At 44.7% G+C, this 24050-nt stretch overlaps 1 protein-coding gene across 1 annotated transcript in view; it reads left to right on the top strand.

Annotated features, from left to right (window-relative positions):
* LDLRAP1 (low density lipoprotein receptor adaptor protein 1) overlaps positions 1 to 24050 on the top strand; it is a 94297-nt gene that overhangs the window by 49087 nt on the left and 21160 nt on the right. Inside the window, exons 4-5 of the mRNA XM_060257551.1 lie at positions 3113 to 3227; positions 21618 to 21690. Of these exons, the coding sequence (XP_060113534.1) occupies positions 3113 to 3227; positions 21618 to 21690 (188 nt within the window). The remainder of the gene's footprint in view (positions 1 to 3112; positions 3228 to 21617; positions 21691 to 24050) is intronic.

Here is a 24050-nt window from a genome sequence, read left to right as displayed (position 1 = left end):
TGGCAGCTGATGCATCCCAAAAGCAGTAGTGCTACAAATTTCGTCCCTTTGACCAGTGCAGCTTTAATAACCAAAGTTTTCCCCAGCTCAACATGGATTTTTTAAGAGTACAGTCACCTTTATATTCTTAATTTTTTTTTTGCGGGGGGGAGAGCCCTTCCCCTTAGCTGCCTTGACTTTGACCATAGTAGGATGATTTAAGAGTGGAAGGTGTCATTTATTTGAGGGAAGTGTTTGCTATAAGTAGGCAGAAGTTTGCTGCAATTCATAATGAGCAAAAGGCTTGGCAAGAGGGCTGTAGAAGATATCTGTGGGTGATCAGGAAGTTGCTGATTTCCCTTCCTGCCTAGCTCTCTCCAGACATCTTTCACACAGCACATGTAAGTAAGGCTTTCACAGTAAGGCTTTCTGAACTCTCATGAGACGCCAGGGGAAATAAGAACATAAGAGAAGCCATGTTGGATCAGGCCAATGGCCCATCCAGTCCAACACTGTGTCACACAGTGGCCAAAAAATGTTATATATGCACACACACTGTGGCTAATAGCCACTGATGGACCTCGGCTCCATATTTTTATCTAAACCCCTCTTGAAGTTGGCTATACTTGTGGCCGCCACCACCTCCTGTGGCAGTGAATTCCACATGTTAATCACCCTTTGGGTGAAGAAGTACTTCCTTTTATCCGTTTTAACCTGTCTGCTCAGCAATTTCATGGAATGCCCACAAGTTCTTGTATTGTGAGAAATGAAGATGGGAAGAACATTGATGTCTGTGACTTTTCGAGGGGTGAGAAAGAGGATGTGAGGGCAAGGCAGAGGTCACCACCTTCCCAAATCCACCTGTCCTCTGTCTCACCTCAACTGGTGATAGAACCAGCCCTGGCTTCAGTGCTGTCTTCTCAAGAGTGAATCCAGCTGTTGCTCTTTGTAGTTGTTTTTTTTTAAAGGCGGTGCAGTCATCGCACAAGTTAGTGCTGGAGAGGCAGTAAGGGTCACAGAAGAAGGGGAGGCAGGTACTAAGTAACAGCAGCTCACAAGAGGAAGAAAATGGGCTTTTGCAGGAGGACAATTGACAGCCTTTCCTTCTTGTGTCCTTTGTGTCTTCTCCTTTCTTTCCAACCTTTAGAAATATCTTTGGAATGCTCTCCACAGGCGCTAGAGTGTCTAGCATATCCTTTCATGCAGGGAGAGCTTTCCAAAAGAAGACGCTTCAGCCACACCCTAAAGAAGTAATGGCCACCCTTGCAACTCTCTTGTGTGTAGGATGCCATCTAAGAATATCATCCTTGTTGGGGAGAAGAGTGTCTTTTTATTTATATGATTTTATTCTGGCCTTTGTACAAAAATGTCAAGAGCAAAGTAAACATCCATCTAGCCTCAACTGGGGCCGGGGCTTTTTCAGCCCTGGCCTGGTGGAATGAGTTCCCCCTAGAGATCAGGGCCTGTTACAGTTCTACAGGGCCTGTAAAATGGAGCTATTCTGCCAGGCTTTTAGTTGAGGCAGTGGATGACTAATAGAATCAGCCCCTCCAGCTCTCAAGCCTGGTTAATTCGACTCAAACTGTCTCAAACCATCTACCTAAAACAGTTGACTCAAATCTCTGTTGTGCAGGCCTCTTTGTTAATATCTGAGCATTGGAGAAAGTTCAGAAAAGGGCAACTAGAATGATTAAAGGGCTGGAACACCTTCCCTATGAAGAAAGGTTGAAACGCTTAGGGCTCTTTAGCTTGGAGAAACGTCGACTGAGGGGTGACATGATAAAGGTTTACAAGATAATGCATGGGATGGAGAAAGTAGAGAAAGAAGTACTTTTCTCCCTTTCTCACAATACAAGAACTTGTGGGCATTCGATGAAATTGCTGAGCAGACAGGTTAAAACGGATAAAAGGAAGTACTTCTTCACCCAAAGGGTAATTAACATGTGGAATTCACTGCCACAGGAGGTGGTGGCGGCCACAAACATGGCCACCTTCAAGAGGGGTTTAGATAAAAATATGGAGCAGAGGTCCATCAGTGGCTATTAGCCACAGTGTGTGTGTGTGTTTCGTTTTTATGGTTTGCAGAGTAAGGTTGCACGCCGACCTTTTGGACTGCTGTGCCTTCTAGTACTATTTTGTAACAACATACCACCTCCTGACCTGATCTGGTTCTCTTTGAACCCGTGCACCATTGGAAGGAGGGGAGGGAGCAGCCAGCTACAGGGGTGTGCACTTCGGTACTGTTCATAATACTTTCAGATCTAGATTTTGGGCAGGGCACTGTTTTCATTATCGGAGGGTTTTTGGGAAGTGTCACTAAGTCAAGATGTTTTCTGGATCCCAAAAAATTGGGACCATTATTTTTGTCGATCCAGCCCCCGCCCCCTACACACATACCCCAGTAGGGGCCAGGAGGGAAAGACAGAGAGCCAGCCCCAGACTCAATATGCCAGCATCGTCCCTGCTGGAGACAGTAGAGCCTGCCCCACAGCCAGAAAACGGCAGGCAGGCAGGCAAGGGGGCTTCTGGACTGCCACAAGGTTTAGCTGTTGCAGCAATTGAATAGTATAGTATAGCAATATCTTCATATGACAATATGAATTCCCAGTTTTCATTATTTGCACTTCCAGCCATTTTCCCACTCGCTGCAACTTCCCTTGAAAACAGCACGCCTGCAGGGGATACCTCAGCGTCATTTCCCTCATGGAAGTGAGATGCAGTTGGGGAAGGAGGAATCTGTGAAGGGGAAACCATGCAGAGAGGAAAGGGTTAAGGCACCACTTAGTCTGAAAAGCCATTCTTCCCCCCCTCCCCGCCATAGCCAGCTAGTTTCAACTTAGACACCTCCCAAAAGGACAGTATTTGGGGTATCTAGTTGTCCCTACATATTAAGTTGCTTAATGCTTTTTAGTTCAAAAGTCCATTTTATTGGAATGGAGGAGGAGGAGGAGAAGAAGAGATAGAAACAAACAGAAACAAAAAAAGATAGGAATAAATGGCCAGTTTATGCAAGGTAAGCAGGTTTGTGTAAGATCTACCTAATTCAGGATATCCAGGACTCACCATGGGGGAAGCTGGGGATTGGGTGCCATAGTCTGTTGTTTGCAGACTTCTTGTTTGCCCATTTCCACAGGATATCCTACTGCACGGCTGATAAGGCACATGACAAAGTGTTTGCCTACATCGCCCAGAGTCAGCAGAATGAGAACCTGGAGTGCCACGCCTTTCTCTGCACAAAACGGAAAATGGTCAGTATGAAACGGAACTTTTCTTCATTTGAAGCTACCAAACTGCAAGTTGAACTGTGTTTGCGGCAGTCTAACTAGAGTGTTTAGATAGAGGCACCAGTCCAAGGCCAGCTCTGTCAAGATGGGGTGGCGTCTTCAGGCGTTGGATTTGGAGGCAGCAGCCTCCATGTCTGCCTTTTCCCCCCTGTTGTATTGCTAGAATTTTCTCGAGATGATAGATGGAAAGGCAGATGCCCTTAGTTAGGGCAGCAGGCCGGGTGGAGTGACACCACTGCAGCGTTTTATCAGTCCAGTGCCTGTATCCCAATGTGACATAGTGAATTTAGCCATTTAACGTGGCTAGTGGGACCAGTGAACAATGTACATTAGACAGGTTGGTTCCACACTGACAATTCCCCCATTTTGGTCTTACAGCTACTTCAAATGCAAAGGAGGCAACGTAAGAAGTGAGCCCCCAGTCTTTCGCTTTGCACCTACCATGCCTGCCCCCAGTCAGGCTTTTTAATGGGCTTTTGGGGGGGGGTATAATCTATAGAACGTATATTACTAGAATGTTTAATACTATAATGATATACCTACTAATGATAATCTTTTTAAAAAGGCTGCCAGTGGTTGCTGTAATAAGCAATGACACTGGATGTGGGCAGGGAGGTGCAGAAATCCATGTCTTCCTGTCAGGTAGACAGGGAGGGACAGTGGAAGGATGGTGAGGGAGGGACGGTGGCTCAGTGGAAGAGCATCTGCTTGGGAAGCAGAAGGTCCCAGGTTCAATCCCTGGCATCTCCAAAAAAGGGTCCAGGCAAATAGGTGTGAAAAATCTCAGCTTGAGATCCTGGAGAGCCGCTGCCGGTCTGAGAAGACAATACTGACTTTGATGGACCAAAGGTCTGATTCAGTATAAGGCAGCTTCATATGTAGGAGGGATGGTGGCTCAGTGGTAGAGAATCTGCTTGGGAAGCAGAAGGTCCCAGGTTCAATCCCTGGCATCTCCAAAAAAGGGTCCAGGCAAAGAGGTGTGAAAAACCTCAGCTTGAGATCCTGGAGAGCCGCTGCCAGTCTAAGAAGACAATACTGACTTTGATGGACCAAGGGTCTGGTTCAGTATAAGGCAGCTTCATATGTTCATATGTTCAGGTATGAGAAAACTCACAGCAACACTGGTTAAAACCCAGGTGGGGGAATGACAGTTTATGGAAACTCCAAAAAACCATTGTTGCCATTTGAGGGAGAACTAAAGGAAATCTCCCTGTGGCACTAACCACACTTGATAACATCCACTAACAATGATACGCACGCGCACACACGCGCGCGCGTGCTTCAGAGCCAACACTGTCTGAGCAGCAGAGAGCTGGAATTGTACCAGCAGCACCTTTAAAGATCCACCACTGCACTTAATTTGGCCTGCCTCCCTAGAGCAGGAAGGAGAGTGCAGAACAAGAGAGACTGCCCTGGGCTCAGGAATGGCACATATTGTGATGAAGCAGGCGGTGCAATTGAGTTCCATCATCTTGAAGGTCTTCGGCGTAGAAATAATATGTTGCTAGCATGCTGGGGGCACTGGACATGAACCACCGCAGGGTCATACCGCATTTGCAGTTCTGTTTGAAGAAGCTGTTTGCTAAAGCTGAACACTGGATTTTCCTGGAACAAGCTACCTAATGACACTTCTGTCAAGCACCAAACCTTTGCCCAGCAAGAGCCAAAAAAACCATGGCAGGCTGTTCTGTTCTGCAAATCCAGGTTTGCCTCCAAGAGAATGCTCACGAGGGAGCAGCAGGTCATCCTGGCTCTGACTTGTGTACATTGTTATAGCACATGCATTTTCGTGTAAAACAATTTTATTTTTGCAATATATTGTTATTATACTCTTAAAAAAATTAATATGAAATTAACACCAATACATTACATTTCTTTTCCCTTCCCTCCTCTCCTCCCATCCTTTCCAGACCCCCGCCAGTGTTTATTTACTAAAAAAAACTAAGGTACCGTAATTCTAATCCTAGAATCTTCATATTAAAAAACCTTAAAACCAACATAAAAAAAATGAAAACTAAAGAAAAAACCAAACCCTATAGATTCATTATAGTCCATCCTTACTCTATATTTTAACCCTTATAAAAAAAAATAGGAAAAAATACAAATCACACAGTAAAAAGAAAAAAACCCAAAGAAAAGTATTCCTTTGTATTTTTTATCCGTTAGTCCACAGGATTTCAGCAGCTGTCAAAAATCACTAAATGTCCCTTTACTTTCCAGTATTTTTCCACATATTTTTGGAATTTGTTCCATTCACTTTTAAATTTCTCCAAATCATAGTCTTTTAAGATTCTTTTAAGTTTGTCCATTTCACTCCAAGACAAAACTTTCAAAATCCAGTCCCATTTTTCTGGTATTTTATTTTGCTTCTATAACTGCGCATATAATGTCCTTGCAGCTGAAAGCTGGTACCACACAATTGTTCTGTCGTTTTTCGGAAAATTTTCCATTTGTAATCCCAACAAAAAGATATCTGGAGACTTCTGAACGTCATACCCTAAAATTATTGACATTTCTTTCTGAATCATTTGCCAAAATTGTCTTGCCTTTTCACAAGTCCACCACATATGGTAGAAAGAACCTTCATGTTTTTTACATTTCCAACATCTGTCTGACACCTGATTATTCATTTTTGCCAGTTTCTTAGGTGTCATATACCACCTATATAGCATTTTAAAGCAATTTTCTTTAATATTGTAACATGTCGATATTCTCATAGAGTTCTTCCATAGATACTCCCATAATTCCATCTTTATTTCTTTATTAAAATTGATTGCCCATTTTATCATTTGAGATTTCACTACTTCGCCTTCCATAGACCATTTCAATAATAATTTATACATTCTTGAAATCAACTTTTCATTACCACCCAACAGCATTCTTTCCAATTCTGTTTGCTCCTGTCTTATACCTTCATTTTTGATGTCCTGTTCAACCAAACTCTTAATTTGTTGCAGTTGAAACCAATTATATTTATACTGTAGTTCTTCAGCCGATTTTAATTCTACTTTTCCTCCATTTATTTTTAATAATTGTTTAAATGTTAACCGCATCTCATCTTCGGTATCTAATGATAGCTTTATTACTTCCGTTGGCACAATCCATAATGGCTTTCTCTCATCTCCATATTTTTTATATTTTGACCAAGTATTTAACAAGTTTCTTCTTATATAGTGATGTGAAAAAACCCACCCATCTTATTTTTCCCATAATAAATATAAGCATGCCAACCAAAAACATTTCCATGACCTTCTAGAACCAATAATTTCTTATTTAATAATGTTATCCATTCTTTGATTTACACCAAACATACTGCATCATGATACAATTTTAAATTCAGCAATTGAAAACCTCCTCTTTCTTTTGCATCAGTTAAAATTTTCATTTTAATTCTTGGTTTTTTCCCAGCCCATACAAATTCTGAGATCTTCCTTTGCCATTTACTAAATTTATTGTCCTTCACGATTGGAATTGTTTGAAATGGGAAGAAATCCTGCTTTCTCCTCTTTAATAAAGTTATTCAAATGCTGTTTGAGTCGTTCTGCTAGTATCCTAGCATATATTTTATAGTCATTGTTAAGTAATGAAATTGGTCTATAGTTTTTGACATTTGTAGTGTCTCTATCTTCTTTTGGTATCAACGAAATTACTGCTTCCTTCCATGTATTTGGTACTTTCCCATCAATCCTTATAGTATTCATCAATTTCTGAAGTTTTGGTACCAACATCTCTACGAGGACTTTATAAAATTTTGCTGTAAAACCGTCTGGACCCGGTGTTCTCTTTTTCATTTAACTGAAAGAAAGCTTTAGTTTCTTTTTCTAGAGACGTCACTATCTCTGTTTTCTGTAGCAAATCTTCATTTATTCTCCATCTCCTAGTCTTTTTCACACTTTTTGCCGACCACATCAATGGATTGTGGTCAGTCCCAACTTTAGGAAGAATCTCTTATTTTTTTCGTCGTAAGTCCAAGATCTTTTGTAGCCCGTAGCATATCAATTCTTGAGAAAGAGTTATGCCTAGCTGAAAAGAAGGTATAATCACGCACCTTGGGATTAAATTTCCTCCATATATCTTCCAAATTTTCTTGTTTCACTAAATCAAAAAATGACTTTGGTAATTTCCCCTCATTATTTCTTTTTCCTGATCTATCCAAAGTATTTATGATTGTTCCATTGAAGTCTCCCATTACCATTATTTGTTCATAAGTCACTTGGTCTAGTTGTTGACCAATATCTTTGAAGAAAGAGACTTTTGCCCCTTTTGGGGCATACAGTCCCAATAACAACGTCTTTTTGTCATTCAACATCACTTCCACAGCTAGATATCTTCCATCATCGTCCTTAAAAATCAATTTTGGATCTAATTCTTGTTTAATATAGAACATCACTCCCCTTTTTTTCGCTTTAGCCAATGAAAAAATTCTTTACCTAATTGTTTATTCCATAAAAATTTGTAATCCACTTGTTTAATATGTACTTCTTGTAAACAAATTATACTCCATTTTTGTTTCTTGAGCCAATGAAATGTAGTCTTTCTTTTTTGCGGTGAATTTAGTCCATTTACGTTCCAAGATATTAATTTGTAATCCATAGCGATTCTTCTTTTCATTCTGTATCCCCAAAACCCCTATTTTCTTCCAAAAATCTCCTCAGTTCTTGTACATTTGTAATTTTAATCCTCTTTCCTCCATATTCAAAACTTAGACCCTCTGGCAATATCCATCTGTATTCTCCCTCAGCTTGTCAGTCAGTTTTTTGTACAGTCTTCTATCATTTATAACCTTTCTTGGCAACTCTTTCATGATTCTTACTCTGCTTCCCTCCACTTCCAATGTTTTTTTCAAATTGTTTACTTAAGATCTTTCCCACCATGTCTCTTGACATAAATCTTATTACCACATCTCTTGGTAATTTATTTTTCTTGGCATACAATGAATTGACTCTGTATATATAGTTACCATAGATTCATCAGGGTCCATCTCCAGAAACTCAGCAATGATTCTTATTATATGTGTCCTTAAATATGAACCTTCATCCTCAGGTACTCCTCTCAGACGTATCTGGTTTTCCATTAACTTACAGTCCTGCAAAACTACTTTCTCCTGCAATTTATTAATAATGGAATCTTGATCTTTCACTTTATTTTCAACCACATGTACTTTATTTAATGTTGATTGTGAGTCCTTCCTGAGATCCTCAGTTTCTTTTTTTAATTTCTGTCTTCACCACTTCTGCACTTGATTCTATATCTTTTTTTAATTCTTCAATTAATTGCTTCTTATTATCAGTTATTAAGTCTTTCATCACTTTAACCAGTCTTGCCTCCATGGCATCCAATTGATCTTGTATTTTAGACATTTTTCCTTCCTCCAATGAGCTGGTCCTTGCACGCGTCAATTTCAGTCCCGGCTTGTGTTCAGACATCACTGTCTTCCCATTGCAGAAATAGGCTCTTAAGTTGATCTCTCCAAATTAGAATTAAACCACAGGGTCTTGTAGATTAGAAAATTCCCTTTTCAATGAGCCCAAAATCGCCGTTCTCAGGGCTCCCTAACTCAAGATATTAATTTTTAAAGTTTTTAAAATGCACAAAATGGCGTCCATGATTTTTCTAACCCTTTTGAATTTCTCCTTTTTCTCCAAAAGACCTCCAAAATTAGTTCCAGTTATATAATTCAAAATGTTTCACTCTGTAATTGTAATATCTGCCGGCTCCACTGATTTTTACAGTCCCATTCTTTTTCTAAAACTTTTAAGGTTTTTTTTTTTACCTTCCTTTAATGGCCACCACAATTTTTCTATGGTTTTAAAATCCTAGAGAAGGCCAGAAGGTTTAAAAATTCCCTTCTTCCAGTGACTCCTTCCTGCTTTTCTTGCCACAAACTCACGTTTTCGATGGTTGAGAGATCTCCTGATAGCTTTATGACGCCACTTCCTGTGGCGTCTTCCAGTTCAGCAACTCAGTGATGATGGGGGTTTTTTGCAGAAACCGCAAGTATTCCAAACAATAATTGTTTTTCGTCCTTTAACTTTGCTTCTTAAATTCTAAGAAGTCCCGAAACTACCCCCTTCTCTTCTTTACAACTTTAGAATATTGTAGTTAAGTTCAAATCTTGATCTTTATCTCAAATAAGATTGATTTTAGTTCCGGAATGATGGATAAAGATCTTCTTCCCTTGCGACCCAATATATCCTCATTAGCACCGTTCTTTCCAGAGACAGATGTTTATTTTTATTATATTAAAATAGTCCAAAGAAAGCTTGAACCATGATGAATTTAAGTCAATTTAATGACCTTGGAATCCTCTGTAGACGCTGGAATGTGATTCTTCACCAGGGACTCTTCAAAGCCTAAAAGGAACCCCACAGGGACTCCTCGTCAGCCAAAGTAAATCCCCTCAGAATTCTCCTATGCATGTCTTGGCCTTTTCCCTCAGTGAGAAAAGTAGGCAGCAGGCATTGGGATCGCCTTCTCTGCCCAGAACAGCGGCTCAATTCTCCATGCTCCAACTCCGGAAGTCCCAGCACATGCATTTTCAAATGTTTTTACTTTCCAGGTGTACACTGGAAGAAGAACCTTAAGGTGTACACCTGCAAATGTAACATGCCATTATTACTGATTGTAACTGGAAGCTACTGTAAGATGAAGTGCCAGTCTTACATTTCCAATTGCTGTATAGAAAAGGCTATTTGATGCCATCTAATTTGGATGTATGGTATGATTTGATCCGGGGGGGTGTTTCTGGAATATACCTTGTTGTCATGAGCCCTGAGGAGGGGGAGCTGGAAGGGTTAGCAGATCAGGAAGAGCCGGCAGCTGGCCCATCAATCACACCCTCCTCATTCCAGGCACCCTCGCCAGCTGTTGACAATCAGTCTCCTCCAGGCTCTTCCCCTCCCATCTCAAGAATGCGCACCCATCTTCAACGGACACTGGCAGAGCGCAGACGTGCAGCACGCCAAGCTTCCGATCTATGAGCCCTGAATACTAGGAGAACTACGGTCACCCAAGGAGCCAGCGGATTGAGGCTCCCGTATAACTCAAACCCAGGACTTGGCAACCTTGTGGAAGCAACAAGTCGATTCCCTGGCTTGCATCCACACTCCTTCCTGATTCCAGTTCCTGACCGGTTTGAATTCCTTGGCACCCTGACCCTTTGGCTTTGGACACTGACCTCTCCTTCTGGTTTGCAATTTTGCTGTGGTGGCTTCTGACTGACTCCTTGAGCTTTGACTTCAGACCAACTTTAGACTCCCTCCTTCCTGTGCTCTGAGACGTGACACTTGTGCTAAATCTTACACAGACAGAAATGCAAGATGGGATACAGTCAAGTGGAGGCTACTCACAATGGTCGTTTTCGCACTTAGCGTTTGCTCCCCTTATTCCTCGGCGCAATTATGTCCGGATCATTTTCCTCGTTTTCGCACATTGCCTCTTTAGTGGAGTCGCTTTCCATGAAGCCCCGGCTCAAATCGTTTTCGCACTGGCATCGACTTGAGTTCGATGCCCTGTCAATCATTTTTTTTTTAAGCGCAAGTCTGGTTGCGTAACCACGTAACAATGTAACAACGTAACAGTCACAGCTGTTCTTCCCCCTTCTTTTCGTGGAGAAACCGCATCACGTGTGCCGCTTCTGCTTATGGATTGGCTGCAGCTGTAGTATCCTCCACAGCCCTTTATGTATTAACAGAAGCATTCACAGTGGAGAATCCCAGCACTATATTCCCCCCCACCACACACACAAATTCCGGAGTTGCGAAATATCGCAATAACGAAGAGAGAGAAATCGAGGGGTTTGTGTGTGTGTGTGTGTGGCAGCTTCTTCCTTTCCCAGCCTCGCTCCCTCCCGGGTGGCGAAGCTGGGATTTCCTCCGCGCTCTTCCCCCTCCCCGGCTGGCGCTTGCAGCTGCAACGGGGACCTGACCGACTCCTGCTGCCAGAGCTCCCCCCCCCCACCCCATTCTCTCCTTCCCCTTCTGTGGCGCGTGTGAAGAGCGAGCTCGCGTCTAGTTTCTAACCGAGCGGAATGTAGCCAGGGAGGAGAATGCAGGACTCCAACTTCCCATTTTATACATGGCGATTTTGTGCAGGTCCAGAAATGCTGGTGGCACAGCTGAGGGAGGCATTGCCTTTTTAAAACACACACACATGAACGCTTTTGCCTGCGCCGGCACTAGATTTCCCCCCCCCCCAACAATGTATAATGTATAATGTATATAAATGTATAATGCAATTCCGTAGTTGCGAAATAACGCAACAGCGAAAATTTGTTAATTTCGAAATATCGCTATTACGCAAGAAATATGAAGTTTAAAAAAAAAATGGCCGTGCGGGCACTTTTGGGAAGCGCCGCGAACGGCTTATGATTGGCCAAGGGGGTGGATGGGAGGACGGAAAGGGAGAGGGTGACGCCCACAAAGCAGTCGATCCGGCGTGGATGGATTTCCCACAGCAAACTCCGCGGAGTGGATCCGGAGGTTTTCAAAAACTCAGGAAGCATGTTGAAAAACATACTCCGGCGTGAAACCCCTGAAGCGCCGGAGCAAACCGCAGCGCCGGAGCAACAGGTGCGAAATCCAGGAAAAGATCCGGAGGTAAATGGGGTGCTACGCTGGAGTAAACGCTAGTGCGAAAACGCTCAATGACTTTCTTACATGTCTGCTTAAGCAAGACCTCTTATGCAAGTCTCCTTACAAGAATCTCCTTACAATCCCTGGGCCAAAGGAGGCCCATCTGAAGTCAACTAGGGACAGGGCTTTTTCGATCACAGCCCCTTGCTGGTGGAACCAACTGCCGGAGGAGGTGAGGGCCCTGCGGGACCTTGGGCAGTTCCGCAGGGCCTGAAAGACAGTCCTCTTCCGATTGGCATACAACTGACCGGCATCTGTATATCTGAATATCTGAATTTTAAGAAAGACTGTAGCATAGCACGCTGACAATTGTGTTTATTTTATTGTGTAAATTATTAATGTATTTTAAATGTTGTTTTTATTGTTAGAATTTTGTGTTGTGAGCTGCCCTGAGCCCGCTTCGGTGGGGTAGGGCAGGATATAAATCGAATGAAATAAAATAAATAAAATAAGTGGAAATATCCAACAGGATCCAATGGCTCAAACTGGAGTAACTGCCTAGGGTTGTACTGCAGTGCAATTGTAGGTAGATTTACTCCAGTCTGAACCATTTCTACACAGCAACATCAATTGGAAATGTAAGACTGGCACTTTATCTTACAGTAGCTCAAGCTAGCTCTTGTGCACTGTCTTTCTCCAATGGAACTGCATTAAGTAACACTTCTCTTCCACTACTGCATGGTGGGATCTCATCCAGTGGGCTTAGACTAAAGTGACTCTTAGAGGGTTACACTGTTAAACCATAACCCTGGACATGTCTACTTAGATAAGTGCCACTGTGTACATTGGTGCTTACTCCTGGGGAAGCATAGATGCTGTCTGAGACCTAGAAGTCTGTTGTGTTTGATTATGGTTTTGTTTTCTTTTCATCATAAGTGTTCCTAAATCACAGCAAATGGAAATTCTGCACTGGGGAATTATTGGTACAAGGTACAAAAGGAAAGGAAATAGGTGACTGGAAATAATCTGTGGGTGGGTGTCCGTGAACTGATTGGCTCTTGAGTCCATTATGGGAAAGAGATCGTTGCTGTAGTTGTTTGTTTTTTTAAAAAAAGAGTACCGAATTCAGAGTAAGATAAAACTAGAGCTTTTCTTCTTTGACATTATGGGCAACTTTGTGCGTCCTCCCTCAAAATCTGCATCTCTTGAGAGGTTTGAATTCTTTTTAAAAAAACCTATGCAAATACATGTGATATTCTCACCCAACATCTGGTGTACATTTAAAATCTGAAACTCTCAATATGTAACAGAAATGGATGTTGAGTCCCATGACTGCCTGCACCCTGACTGAGAGGGATTCTCCTCCTGGTAGGCAGCAGAGGAGCAGGGCCTCTTGTATCCCCATGCCAAACTCCTGTTCTGGAACAGGGTGCAGAAGGAGTACGCCCGCTGCAGCCAGAGAAGCAGCATCTTTGGACCATGCTGACTCCTGGGAGAAGGAGTCATGCCCTTTGGCTTCTAGCAGGAGCTTAGGACCGTCCACAGGATCCCCCAAACCCTAAAAATAGAAAGGTAGCAGAACCAATCTGAAGCCTGTACTGGAAGGTGGAACATTCATGTGGTAGTATGAGGCTTCATTCTTCCCATGGGGAGTGCACATGAGGAAGAATCCTTCATTTATCTTATGACCAGGATCATCTCTGCAAACACACTGGGAAAGTAGGGACACTCTAGGGTCTGCTGCAAAGCTTTTCAGTAGCTCTCTGATCTTCGCTGCTGCACCATTTCAAGACAACTCTCATTAGTCCTGGTTACCTGGCTGGACAACACCTCTGCAGCTTGAGCAACTGGCTTGAATTTCTCCCTGCCCTGGCTGGACAGCATCCTCAGCAATTCTGCCAGGGATTCTCCTTGCCCTGTTTGACCCACGTCTCCAGTAAGAAGATGATGATATTGGATTCATATCCCGCTCTCCACTCCGAAGAGTCTCAGAGCGGCTCACAATCTCTTTTCCCTTCCTCCCCCACAACAGACACCCTGTGAGGTAAATGAAGATATTGGATTTATATCCCGCCCTCCACTCCGAAGAGTCTCAGAGCGGCTCACAATCTCCTTTCCCTTCCTCCCCCACAACAGATACCCTGTGAGGTAGATGAAGATATTGGATTTATATCCCGCCCTCCACTCCGAAGAGTCTCAGAGCGGTTCACAATCTCCTTTACCTTCCTCCCCCACAACAGACACCCTGTGAGGTAGATGAAGATATTGGATTTATATCCCGCCCTCCACTCCGAAGAGTCTGAGAGTGGCTCACAATCTCCTTTCCCTTCCTCCCCCATAGCAGACACCCTGTGAAGTGGGTGGGGCTGGAGAGGGCTCTCACAGCAGCTGCCCTTTCAAAGACAACCTCTGCCAGAGCTATGGCTGACCCAAGGCCATGCTAGCAGGTGCAAGTGGAGGAGTGGGGAATCAAACCCGGTTCTCCCGGATAAGAGTCCGCACACTTAACTACTACACCAAACTGGCTCTCCATCTAAGATGGAAGATCTGAGCCCCTTGGAATGGGGAGGTGTCATTAACCAACCTAAAGGGTTTCACCCTGGGAAGGTGGGTGCTCAACCTAGAGGGAGACAGCTCTTGAACCTGTAGTTCTATTACACTGCAGCCCTGCCCTTCCTCCAGAAAGCTGGCAACCACACTGTTTTATGTACCCCTCTTTTTATCTGCAACAGGGGATCCAAAGTGGCTTACAATTTTCTCCCCTCCTCCATTGCATCCTCACAACAACCCTAGGCTGGGTGTGTGTGATTAGCCCAAGATAAACTAACAAGCTTCCATGGCAGAATGGGTGGGTCTGAATGTGGGTCTTCCAAATCTGACTCCAAAACTTCAATCACTACATCTGTCAAGGGAGGATAACCAGTGCAGGGTCACCCAGCAAGTTTCATGGCTGAGTGGGGATTTGAACCCTGGTCTCCATAGTCTCAAGTCCAGCACTCTAACAACTATACTGTGGTGATAAAGTTCTGCTCCTTTTTCCAAAATGTCAGATGGACTGGAATCAGGGCACATAAGCAGCTGTGGTCACTTCTTCTTTTTTGTAGAGCAGGTATTCTTCTTGCTGCCTTGATAAACTTATTTATTTTATGCAATTTATATCTCGCTCCGTTCCGAGCTGTGCAGGGCTCAGGGTGGCTTCCGACAAATAAATATACGGCAAAGCACTCTCTTCCCATCAACGTTGAAAGCCTTTCTCCTTCCAGGTTCCCAAACATCCCACATTTGCTGAACTCATGCAGAGGTTGGGATTTGTAGGGGAGAACTGATGGGAAGACCATTCCCTGCGCCATGCTGATTCTTTCCCCCCTCTGCGAACACTTCCCTCTCCGCAGGTTTTCTCCCTGCTAGGCTTACTTCAGTTTCAGAACCCGTCTTGGGGTGGGGAAGGTGGATGATCAGGGAATCCGGATTTTTGCAGGGGGAAAGCAGTAGGTGGGAGCAAAACTAAGCACCCCCTCCTTCCTGCCCCTCCTGCCCTTCTGCCTGTGAGGAAGCCCCTCCCAATGTGCTTCTGCCTCTCTTGTCGTTTTCAAAATGGCCTTTCGTCACACAAAAGAACTGCGTGTCTTGCCTTTGCTTTTGATTGATCCATGGGCAAGAATGCATGGATGCCAACCTAACATTACAGAAACTTGGGGGGGGGGCACATCCTATCTTAGGGGTGGGCCATGGACCTTGACTGCCTGTCTTCCATTCCCCAGCGTATAATTAGTCTATATTTTTAGCGCCTGGGCAATTCTCACCAGTATCTGTGTGCTCGATTAAACTTGATTGGGATGTGACAGTTAAATTGTAAACAGCTGGAAAGAGTTTCATACTTAATTACCATATTTAAGGAGGCCTGGCAGGGGGGTTGTGTGTGTGTACCCCCCCCCCCACACACACACCCCATTTAAAAAGCATGCATTCTTTCACCAAAGATGGGAATAGCTCAGATGTTCAGATCAGATTGCCTTCCTGGTGAGGTTGAACGGGCAAGGGAAATTTGGCCCAGGCTTAAGAAATGCCACTTCCCTTCAGCAATTAGAATTGCCCTCAGCCCTACCCAACAAGACTTCTGTAAAGTAATTGGGAAGGAAGATGCTTCTTTCAGTGCCGAAGATGAACGGCACAGCTACTTGTGTTGTCTAATGTAATGGGGCTTGGGGGGCGGTACGGAGAGAAGACTAGTAATTATTTATATTCATATGCAAGGCTGATTTTACCAAGGAGAGTTTCTAAGTTGGAGGGGATTATAGTTCTCAAATCAGTCGAACGTCACCTTCCCCTGCAGCGCTTCCTGATGTTAAATAGAGTGAAGAGGACTCCCTTGATTTTAAAAAGCAAACCTTATTTAATTGGGGAGAGTTGGTTTAAAATGTTGTGTGGAAAGCAGGCTTGAAACTTACTTCCAGTTACCTGAAATAAGTGCATGTAATTTGGCTGTCCCCTCCTCCATGCTTTGGATTTTCAACTACCACCCTGTGAATTTGGAGAAAGGGGAGAGGGGGAAGAGAGTGAGAGATTGCGATGGCAATGGCCAAGAATCATCCAGTGAGCTTCTCCAAAAGAGTAGGGATTTGGTTCAAGTCTGATGTTGGCTTGATTTGGTGTCTGAGCTGAGCTGCATTGGCTCCATGCTAGAGTGCCAAGCTGTGTCATCAGGCTGGCGTAGCATAATAGTTAAAGACTAAGAGCTAGGCAACTGTGGTTTATCGTTTTAATTATGTGAAATTTAATCTGTAGACCAGTTAATGAAAAATTAAAATGCACAAGCTTGTGTAAAAAGTCTTGGAAAAGCCAGGATGCATTCTGGAAAGGAGAAAAATGGGTAATGCCTCATTTGGGTATTTGCAAGAGTTTATATTTACAATATGATACGATAAAAGTTTATTGTCTGTGTCCAAAGACTGCTATGGACTGACACATGTAATTGCAAATATCAACACTAAAACGATCTTACTAAAAAGAACTGATCAAATAAAAACATTGCCCTCTTTGGATGCAACTCTAGCCCAAATTTTCTTGGCTGCTAAAGCAAAGAGTGACTCTGGATAGGAGAGAAACCAATCAGAATTTGAGAGAAGAAAAAGCAACTTCTCTGAGTCTGATGAAAATTTTAAGCCCATTAAAAGCTCTGTAAGAAATTTAGTTCTGAGTTCTATGTAAGGAGGACAGGATAAAATGCAGTGTGATAGGTCCTCTGAAACTGAAGCTCTGCAGAGAAGCCAGCGGTATTTGGGAGTAATATCCAGCTAGCAAAGCCGTTGGGATGGTTTGAAACTGCATTGAAGTAAAGGGTATTCTGAGGTTATAGAGGAAGGTATTAACCAGGTAGGAGAGCCAGTTTGGTGTAGTGGTTAAGTGTGCGGACTCTTATCTGGGAGAACCGGGTTTGATTCCCCACTCCTCCACTTGCACCTGCTAGCATGGCCTTGGGTCAGCCATAGCCCTGGCAGAGGTTGTCCTTGAAAGGGCAGCTGCTGTGAGAGCCCTCTCCAGCCCCGCCCACCTCACAGGGTGTCTGTCGTGGGGGAGGAAGGTAAAGGAGATTGTGAGCCGCTCTGAGACTCTTCGGAGTGGAGGGCGGGATATAAATCCAATATCTTCTTCTTCATCTTCTTCTAGCATGGTCCCTTTAAATCAGTTTGAAGCATGGGGAAATGGACTGCCTGTTTGTTGCAGCATCACATTTAAACACCCAATCACGAATGCTGGAACCAGCCATGGGTGGGTGTCATCTGGTATGGTATGCAGGCTATTAAGGCAGCATCATTTTCAACCTCATCTCATATTTAGGACAGTGATGATTTTTGCAAACTTGTGTATGTCTCTTCAACATTTAAGAAAAGCGAGAAAACATAATATTGTCATTTGGCTTTAGTCCCTTCCCTGCCATCAGCAGTATGGGTATAATAATACTGGTCTATCTTACAGGACTGTTTATGTTAGTCAGGTAGAAGTTTTTGTGAAGCTTGCCGGGTGACTTTGGGCCAGTGTCTTTCTTTCAGTCTAACTTCCTTACGGGGTTGTTATGAGAACAAAATAGGGGAGGGGGGGCCACGAATGCCAGCCCGAGGTCCTCGAAGAGGGAGGCCAGGATAGAAATGTGCTAAATAGATAACAGTGTTTTAAATATATTATTTTTCGGACCATTAGACGCACCGGACCATAAGACGCATCTAGTTTTTAGAGGAGGAAAACAGGAAAAAAATTTTTGAAGCTGTGCATCCAGATCTGGGCACCTTCCCCCTCTCAATCCTGCCTCCGATCCCAGCCCTTGCTAGAAGCAGCAGCTGAAGCCTGGCAGACAGGCACAGAGGAAGCCCCCCCCTCCACAAACCCAGTGCTTCGCAAAGCGCTGCGTTTGCGGAGGGGGGGGGCTTCCTCTTTGCCTTGCTTCAGCTTCTGCTGATAGCAAGGGCTGGGATCCGAGGCTTAGCTGCCTCTGAACCCAGCCCTTGCTATCAGCACAAGCTGAAGCCACGCAGACAGGGACAGAGGAAGCACCCGCCCCCTCCGCAAACCCAGCGCTTCGCAAGCCCTGGCTGTGGAGGGGGCGGCGTGCTTTCTCCCTGCTTGCCTGCCTGGCTTCAGCGCTGATGCTTAAAGCAAGCGCTGGGATCGGAGGGCGGTGGGAGCGATCCTGGCGCTTGCTGTAAGCGTCAGAGCTGGAGCCAGGCAGGCAGGGGCGGGAAGCGCCAGGACGGAGGCAGCGGATCACCCCCCCCCCCCCGAGGAAGGTACGTATGGTACCTTCGCTCCATAAGACGCACACACTTCCCCCCCACTTTTTTGGGAGGAAAAAGTGAGTCTTATGGTCCAAAAAATATGGTAATTTAATTGTGGGGTTCACTGCCAGCGGCCACAGTGATGGCTACAATCATAGATGGCTTCAAAAGAGAGGTAAAGTTAAGGAGGAAAGATTTATCAATGGCTACTAGCCATAGTGAGTAAAAGGAACTTCCATATTCAGAGGCAATAAACTTCTGAAACCCCATGCTAGGAGGCAGTATCTGGAGAAAGCAACTTCTGTGCCTTGTTTGTTGGCCATCCAGGGTAACTGTTTGGCTGCTGTGATCCGGCAGGAATCTTCTTATGTACACATGGAAGCACAGTAGAAATGTGGTGGGTGTGTTTCTATATATGGTATTCATATACGCTCAGTTCAGTCAAGAACTCACAAGGAGTCTCTGCCCACCTGTGGTTTTAGCCCAGGTGAGCTAATCAGCCCTTTTATGGTGGCCCGGAGCTTGGGAAAATGAGACATCTTCCTACCAACCTTGCACAGCGAAAAATTAGGGGAGGGGTATCCAAGCACCTGGCAGGCCTCACCTGCCCAGCTTTATTTGGTTTGGTGAGTGACCAGTTGGCCAAGCCTTGGGCGAGCATCATCTTTTGCTATACAGGAAGAACCCCACCTTGGTAAAGTGGTTGTGAAGATGATTGGAGATAATTGTATGAGGCATTTTGAGTTCTTAGGAGAAATATTTATGTTCATGAGGACAAGGTAGCTGTAACTGAGAGTCTGTTTGGTGTAGTGGTTATGACTGGTGGACTCTAAGCTGGAGAACTGGATTTGATTCCCCACTCCTCCACATGAAGCAAGTTGGATGACCTTGGGTCAGTCATACTTCTCTCGCTGTTTTCTCAGAGGTCTCTCAGCCCCACCTTCCTCACTACTACTACTAGTTCTTCTTCATCGTCATCTTCTTCGTCTTTGTTTCCTGTTGCATTGTGGCTCAAAAGCAAAGAAACACATTGGGCGTTTTCCCACAGAGCTTACCTCGGAGCGACGTCCCTCTTCACCGCGCAGCGTCTGCGCAGATTTCCCACCAACTGCTCCGCATAACCAGGAAGTGCCAGACCTATTGCGTCGCAGATGTAAACCGCTAAAAACCAGTTTATGTTAGCGACGCAAAAGCCGCGGCTCTTCCTGGTTATGCGGAGCAGTTGGTGGGAAATCCGCGCAGATGCTGCGCGGTGAAGAGGGACGTCGCTCTGAGGTAAGCTCTGTGGGAAAATGCCCATTGTGTGTATTTCCTTTGGAGAAGGTGGCAATGTCAAGACCCCTACCAACTCCGCTACTCCAAGGAGAGACAGCTTTGACGTTTGGGGCATGAAGATTGAGACAGAAGCTCCTATATTAACATGTGTCCCCTCCATTTCCCTTGGCAAATGCAAAACTAAGTTTGAGTCCCGTGGCACCTTTAAGACTAACAAAGTTTTATTCAAGGTATAAGCTTTTGTGTGCACTTCTTCAGATACAATGAAATGGAAATTACCAGTCCACACATATAGAAACTTAATTTACATGGTTACCATTTGTATAGGTTTAATTCCAGGGAGGGAAAACAGTGAGGGAAATATTAGGGTTTGTAGAATCTTTTGGGCTCAAGTGCCGTGTTCTACTGGAGAAAGTTTTTCTTCCAGACGTTTCGTTCTCAGTGGCGTTGCAGCCGGAGCAGGCGCTCTGACCTTCTTGGCTGCTGTGCATTGAGCAGCCAAGAAGGTCAGAGCGCCTGCTCCGGCTGCAATGCCACTGAGGATGTTTTCCGCAGCCGAGAACGAACAGTAGAACAGTAGAACACGGCACTTGAGCCCGAAAGTTTCTACAAACCCTAATGATGTTACCAGCCGTGAAAACCTGAAATCAGTGAAGGAAATAAATATGTCAAAATTGGAGATTGATGGGCAGATGTATCCTTAATTGTGGAATGCTGAGAGTAATTAACTGAGACCCTGCCATTAAGCTCCATCCAGCTCCTCTCAAGCATGGAGGCAACCTTACAGTATCGAAGTGGGATGATTACCTGTGTAGAGTTATCTCCCCTGTCCCCAGACCAGAGAAATACGATTCAATCTATTATTCCAAATTACATTACATTCTCCTATTCACTATGATGCATTACAATCTACTATTCTAATCTATTATTCCAAATAAGAAATAAAACAAAGAGGACGTATGTCCCTTCTGAGAGATTAATAAGTGCACGGACAAATGCACGTTGGCCTGCTGGGTGGGGTCAGCCCTGCTCTTGACACTCCAAAGGAGAATGATATTGTGGGTTGGGGGGCAAACTCAGTTGACAGCACATCTTGGAAACCTGGTAGCGTATAAGCACTTCTGTACTCAGTTAAGGCTGCACCCATGAAGATAATGAATTCAGCATTTCGGTGCTGAAATAGCACGGTGCTCCTGAAGTCAAGGTACCCTGTGGTGGCTTAAGAGTTTTTCCTTAAGAGATCTTGGTCTTCTTCCAGAACCGGCGTAATAGCAGGGGAGGGGGGAATTAGTGGTCTGTGCCTTCTTTACCCCATGTGCACATTAATATTTAGTCCACAGTACATCACTATTGGTTTTCTGTGTTGTTGAAAATTCGTCATATTGGCCATCTGTACAAGTACGGTTCATCAGGGTGTAAGCTTGTACCCACTGGAGCATTCAGATGACTCCTTTGTTACAGGGTCATTCATAACAGATTGAGTATAGGCACCCTCAAAATGAATTGCGTGAGTTCACCCCTGGAGTTCACCCAGCTGTCTCTCTGTACCAGCGCATGCCGGCATGAATATTGAATTAATTCTTGGACCAGCAGTGTGGGACTTCGTCAAACCGTAGAAGGAGTAACGAGTTTCTTGGTTTAACATATCTCAGCTGAGCAGAACCTCCAAATGATTTAAATCTACACGAGGAACATGCACCGTTTTTAATCGCTATCTTTCCCTTTTTTTCCCCCAGGCCCAAGCCGTCACCCTCACAGTCGCTCAGGCGTTCAAAGTGGCGTTTGAATTCTGGCAGGCATCCAAAGAAGGTGAGTGTGTGAGCCTGGCTCTCAGTGCCTGTTCGGTTTTCCAAATAATTTGGGTGTAGTTCTTTTCTTCCCCACTTTCTCCACAGGGAGAACTTTATAAAAAAAAGAAGAAGGAAGGAACAGTGAATGAAATTCTGATTGCATTACTAATCTAACCACAGGCTTCTAATGGCTCTGACAGCAGGCAGTGGAGCCAGTTCGTGATGGAGTACCAGGCAACTCTTCCATCCCCGCCTCCCCGACCCCCTCCAAGTGTTTCTTTTCCCTTTGTTTTTGCCAGTGTTTGATGCTCGGGGTCACTTTTTGTTGTCACTGTTGGTGGAAGCTGACGGTCTTATAATGAATTGTGGAGCTGCTGGCAGAAATGGCAGACAAAATGGAATGGGGCATTAAAAGCGTCCAGGAACAAGCTGAGCCAATTTGACCCTATCAGAAAAAGACTCTGCACAGATGGGGGCCAAGGCAACAATGGCAACAGTGTAGGTTTCCCATCACTTCCTCCCACACTACGCCTGGCCTGGCCGAGCCCCTGGCTCTGAGCCCACTAACAGCAGCTCTGGAGAACATTACTCCATCTGTTGCCACTGGTCAGGGCTAAACTGAGCAGCACCATCTTACCCCTGGCTGACAGCCTGCTGCTCTCCAAATCCCTTTTCCAAGCCATCTTTCGTTTTGAGGAAACCTGTGTCTGTTGTGGGGAGAGAAAGTGAAGGAGATGGTAAGCCACTCTGAGACTCCAAGTGAGGGGTGGGGTATAAACCCAATTTCCTTCTATTCTTCTTCCCCCTATTGCAGTGAAGGCCCAGGGTGCCCTTTTCCCTACCCATGTCCTCTCTCTCTGGTGGTCATCCCAGTTGGGTTTCCAGCTTTTTTCCCCCAGGCCCTTCTCCTGCTCTGAAATTCTGCAAGCGACTCTAGGAGCACAGCCGGCAAATAAAGATGACAATACCATGTCTTTGCTGTCTCCCTCACGGCTTTAAATTTAAATAATAATCTCCAGTTTGCAGAGGGCTGGAGTCTTTACTTAGGCAACTCTGACAAGCTCTAAGTACATTGGTAGCATTGCATAAATAATAATCCTCCCCAGTGGGAGGCAGAAAGAAGTGGAGGTCTGTCCAACAGAAGTATGCAGGCAGTCGGATGGCAACCACTCCTGCCTTTTGGCACTTTGAGGGGTGTGTCTGGTTGCTAAGTGACCACCCAAGTGCTTTCTTCTGCCCCCTGTGATCCATTCTCCTCACACACCATCCCTGAGCCAATGCTTCGAGAGGCATCTTCCAGCCCTAGCCAGCTGTGAGGTGCCAATGGAGGGTACATTGACAGCAAGAGACCATCTGTCTTTTTGTCAGTGGCAGCCTGGTAGGCGCAGCAGCCATCTGGTTGGGCAGCATTCCAAAACAGACTTTAGGCTTGATTGGATGGTCTTTGCAAGTCTTGGGGTCATGCCAAAATGGAAGGCCCTTTTCTGTTTGCCACAACTGTTCTGCTGTTGGCAGCAGTGAAAGGTTGAGCAGATAGATCTGCCTGGGAGCCCCCCTTTTTCCCCTCTGCCCCCCTTCCATTCTGAAGGCTGGCAGAAACAAACTGCCGTGAGTTTATGGCCTCTGTGCTTGGTGAAGGATCAAGGACACTTAAAGACCTCGTATCAGAAACTGTCAGCTGCCTTGATACCAGCATCTGGTAGGTGGGGAATGATCTGGTCTTATTTACTTAACTGGGTTTTTTTATTTATTTCAGCTGTATTGTAATTTTGCATGTTAAGTGCTGTCAGCCATCTTGGAGGGACTGTTTTCCGTGGCTAAAAGAGAGGGTTTAAAAAAACATTAATGTGAACGAGTACATTTTGTCATTTGGGCCATCAGGCCAAATGAGGCAATAGATGTTGGGTGTGTAGGGGCTGCGAAAGCTTGGGACCCTTCCAACATTGTAGTTTGCTATGTGGAGATCAGCTTCTAGGTAGGAAAAGGGCCACCTTTGTGGTGCCTTGTGATGGGGGGGGGGGGCGTTACTTATTGCCCAGTTGGCCTTTGTGCCTTTTGGATTCCCAACATACGTACTCAGATGTTGTGCATGTTTCTCACATCGGGATTGATTTCATGCCAGGTGTCCCAAGACTGCAGAAATCAGGGGGAAAGGATGCTGAGGTCTCTTTCACTGGCTGAAGATCTACCAGGAGGTTGTGCTCTTTATATAGAGCCCAGAATACCAGTAAAGTTCCAAGTTTCAAGCCCCCACTATGTTATCAAGCTTCCTCTGTGCTCTGTGCTATCTTACAGGGTTGTTGCAGGGAACAAAATAGCCAGGCACACTGCCCTGATTTTTTTTTGAGGAAGGACAGGATACATAGGTAGCTTGACCCA

Source organism: Heteronotia binoei, chromosome 17 (genome assembly GCF_032191835.1).
Source record: "Heteronotia binoei isolate CCM8104 ecotype False Entrance Well chromosome 17, APGP_CSIRO_Hbin_v1, whole genome shotgun sequence".
Lineage (NCBI taxonomy): Eukaryota > Metazoa > Chordata > Lepidosauria > Squamata > Gekkonidae > Heteronotia > Heteronotia binoei.
This window is presented reverse-complemented; position numbering and strand designations above follow the sequence as displayed.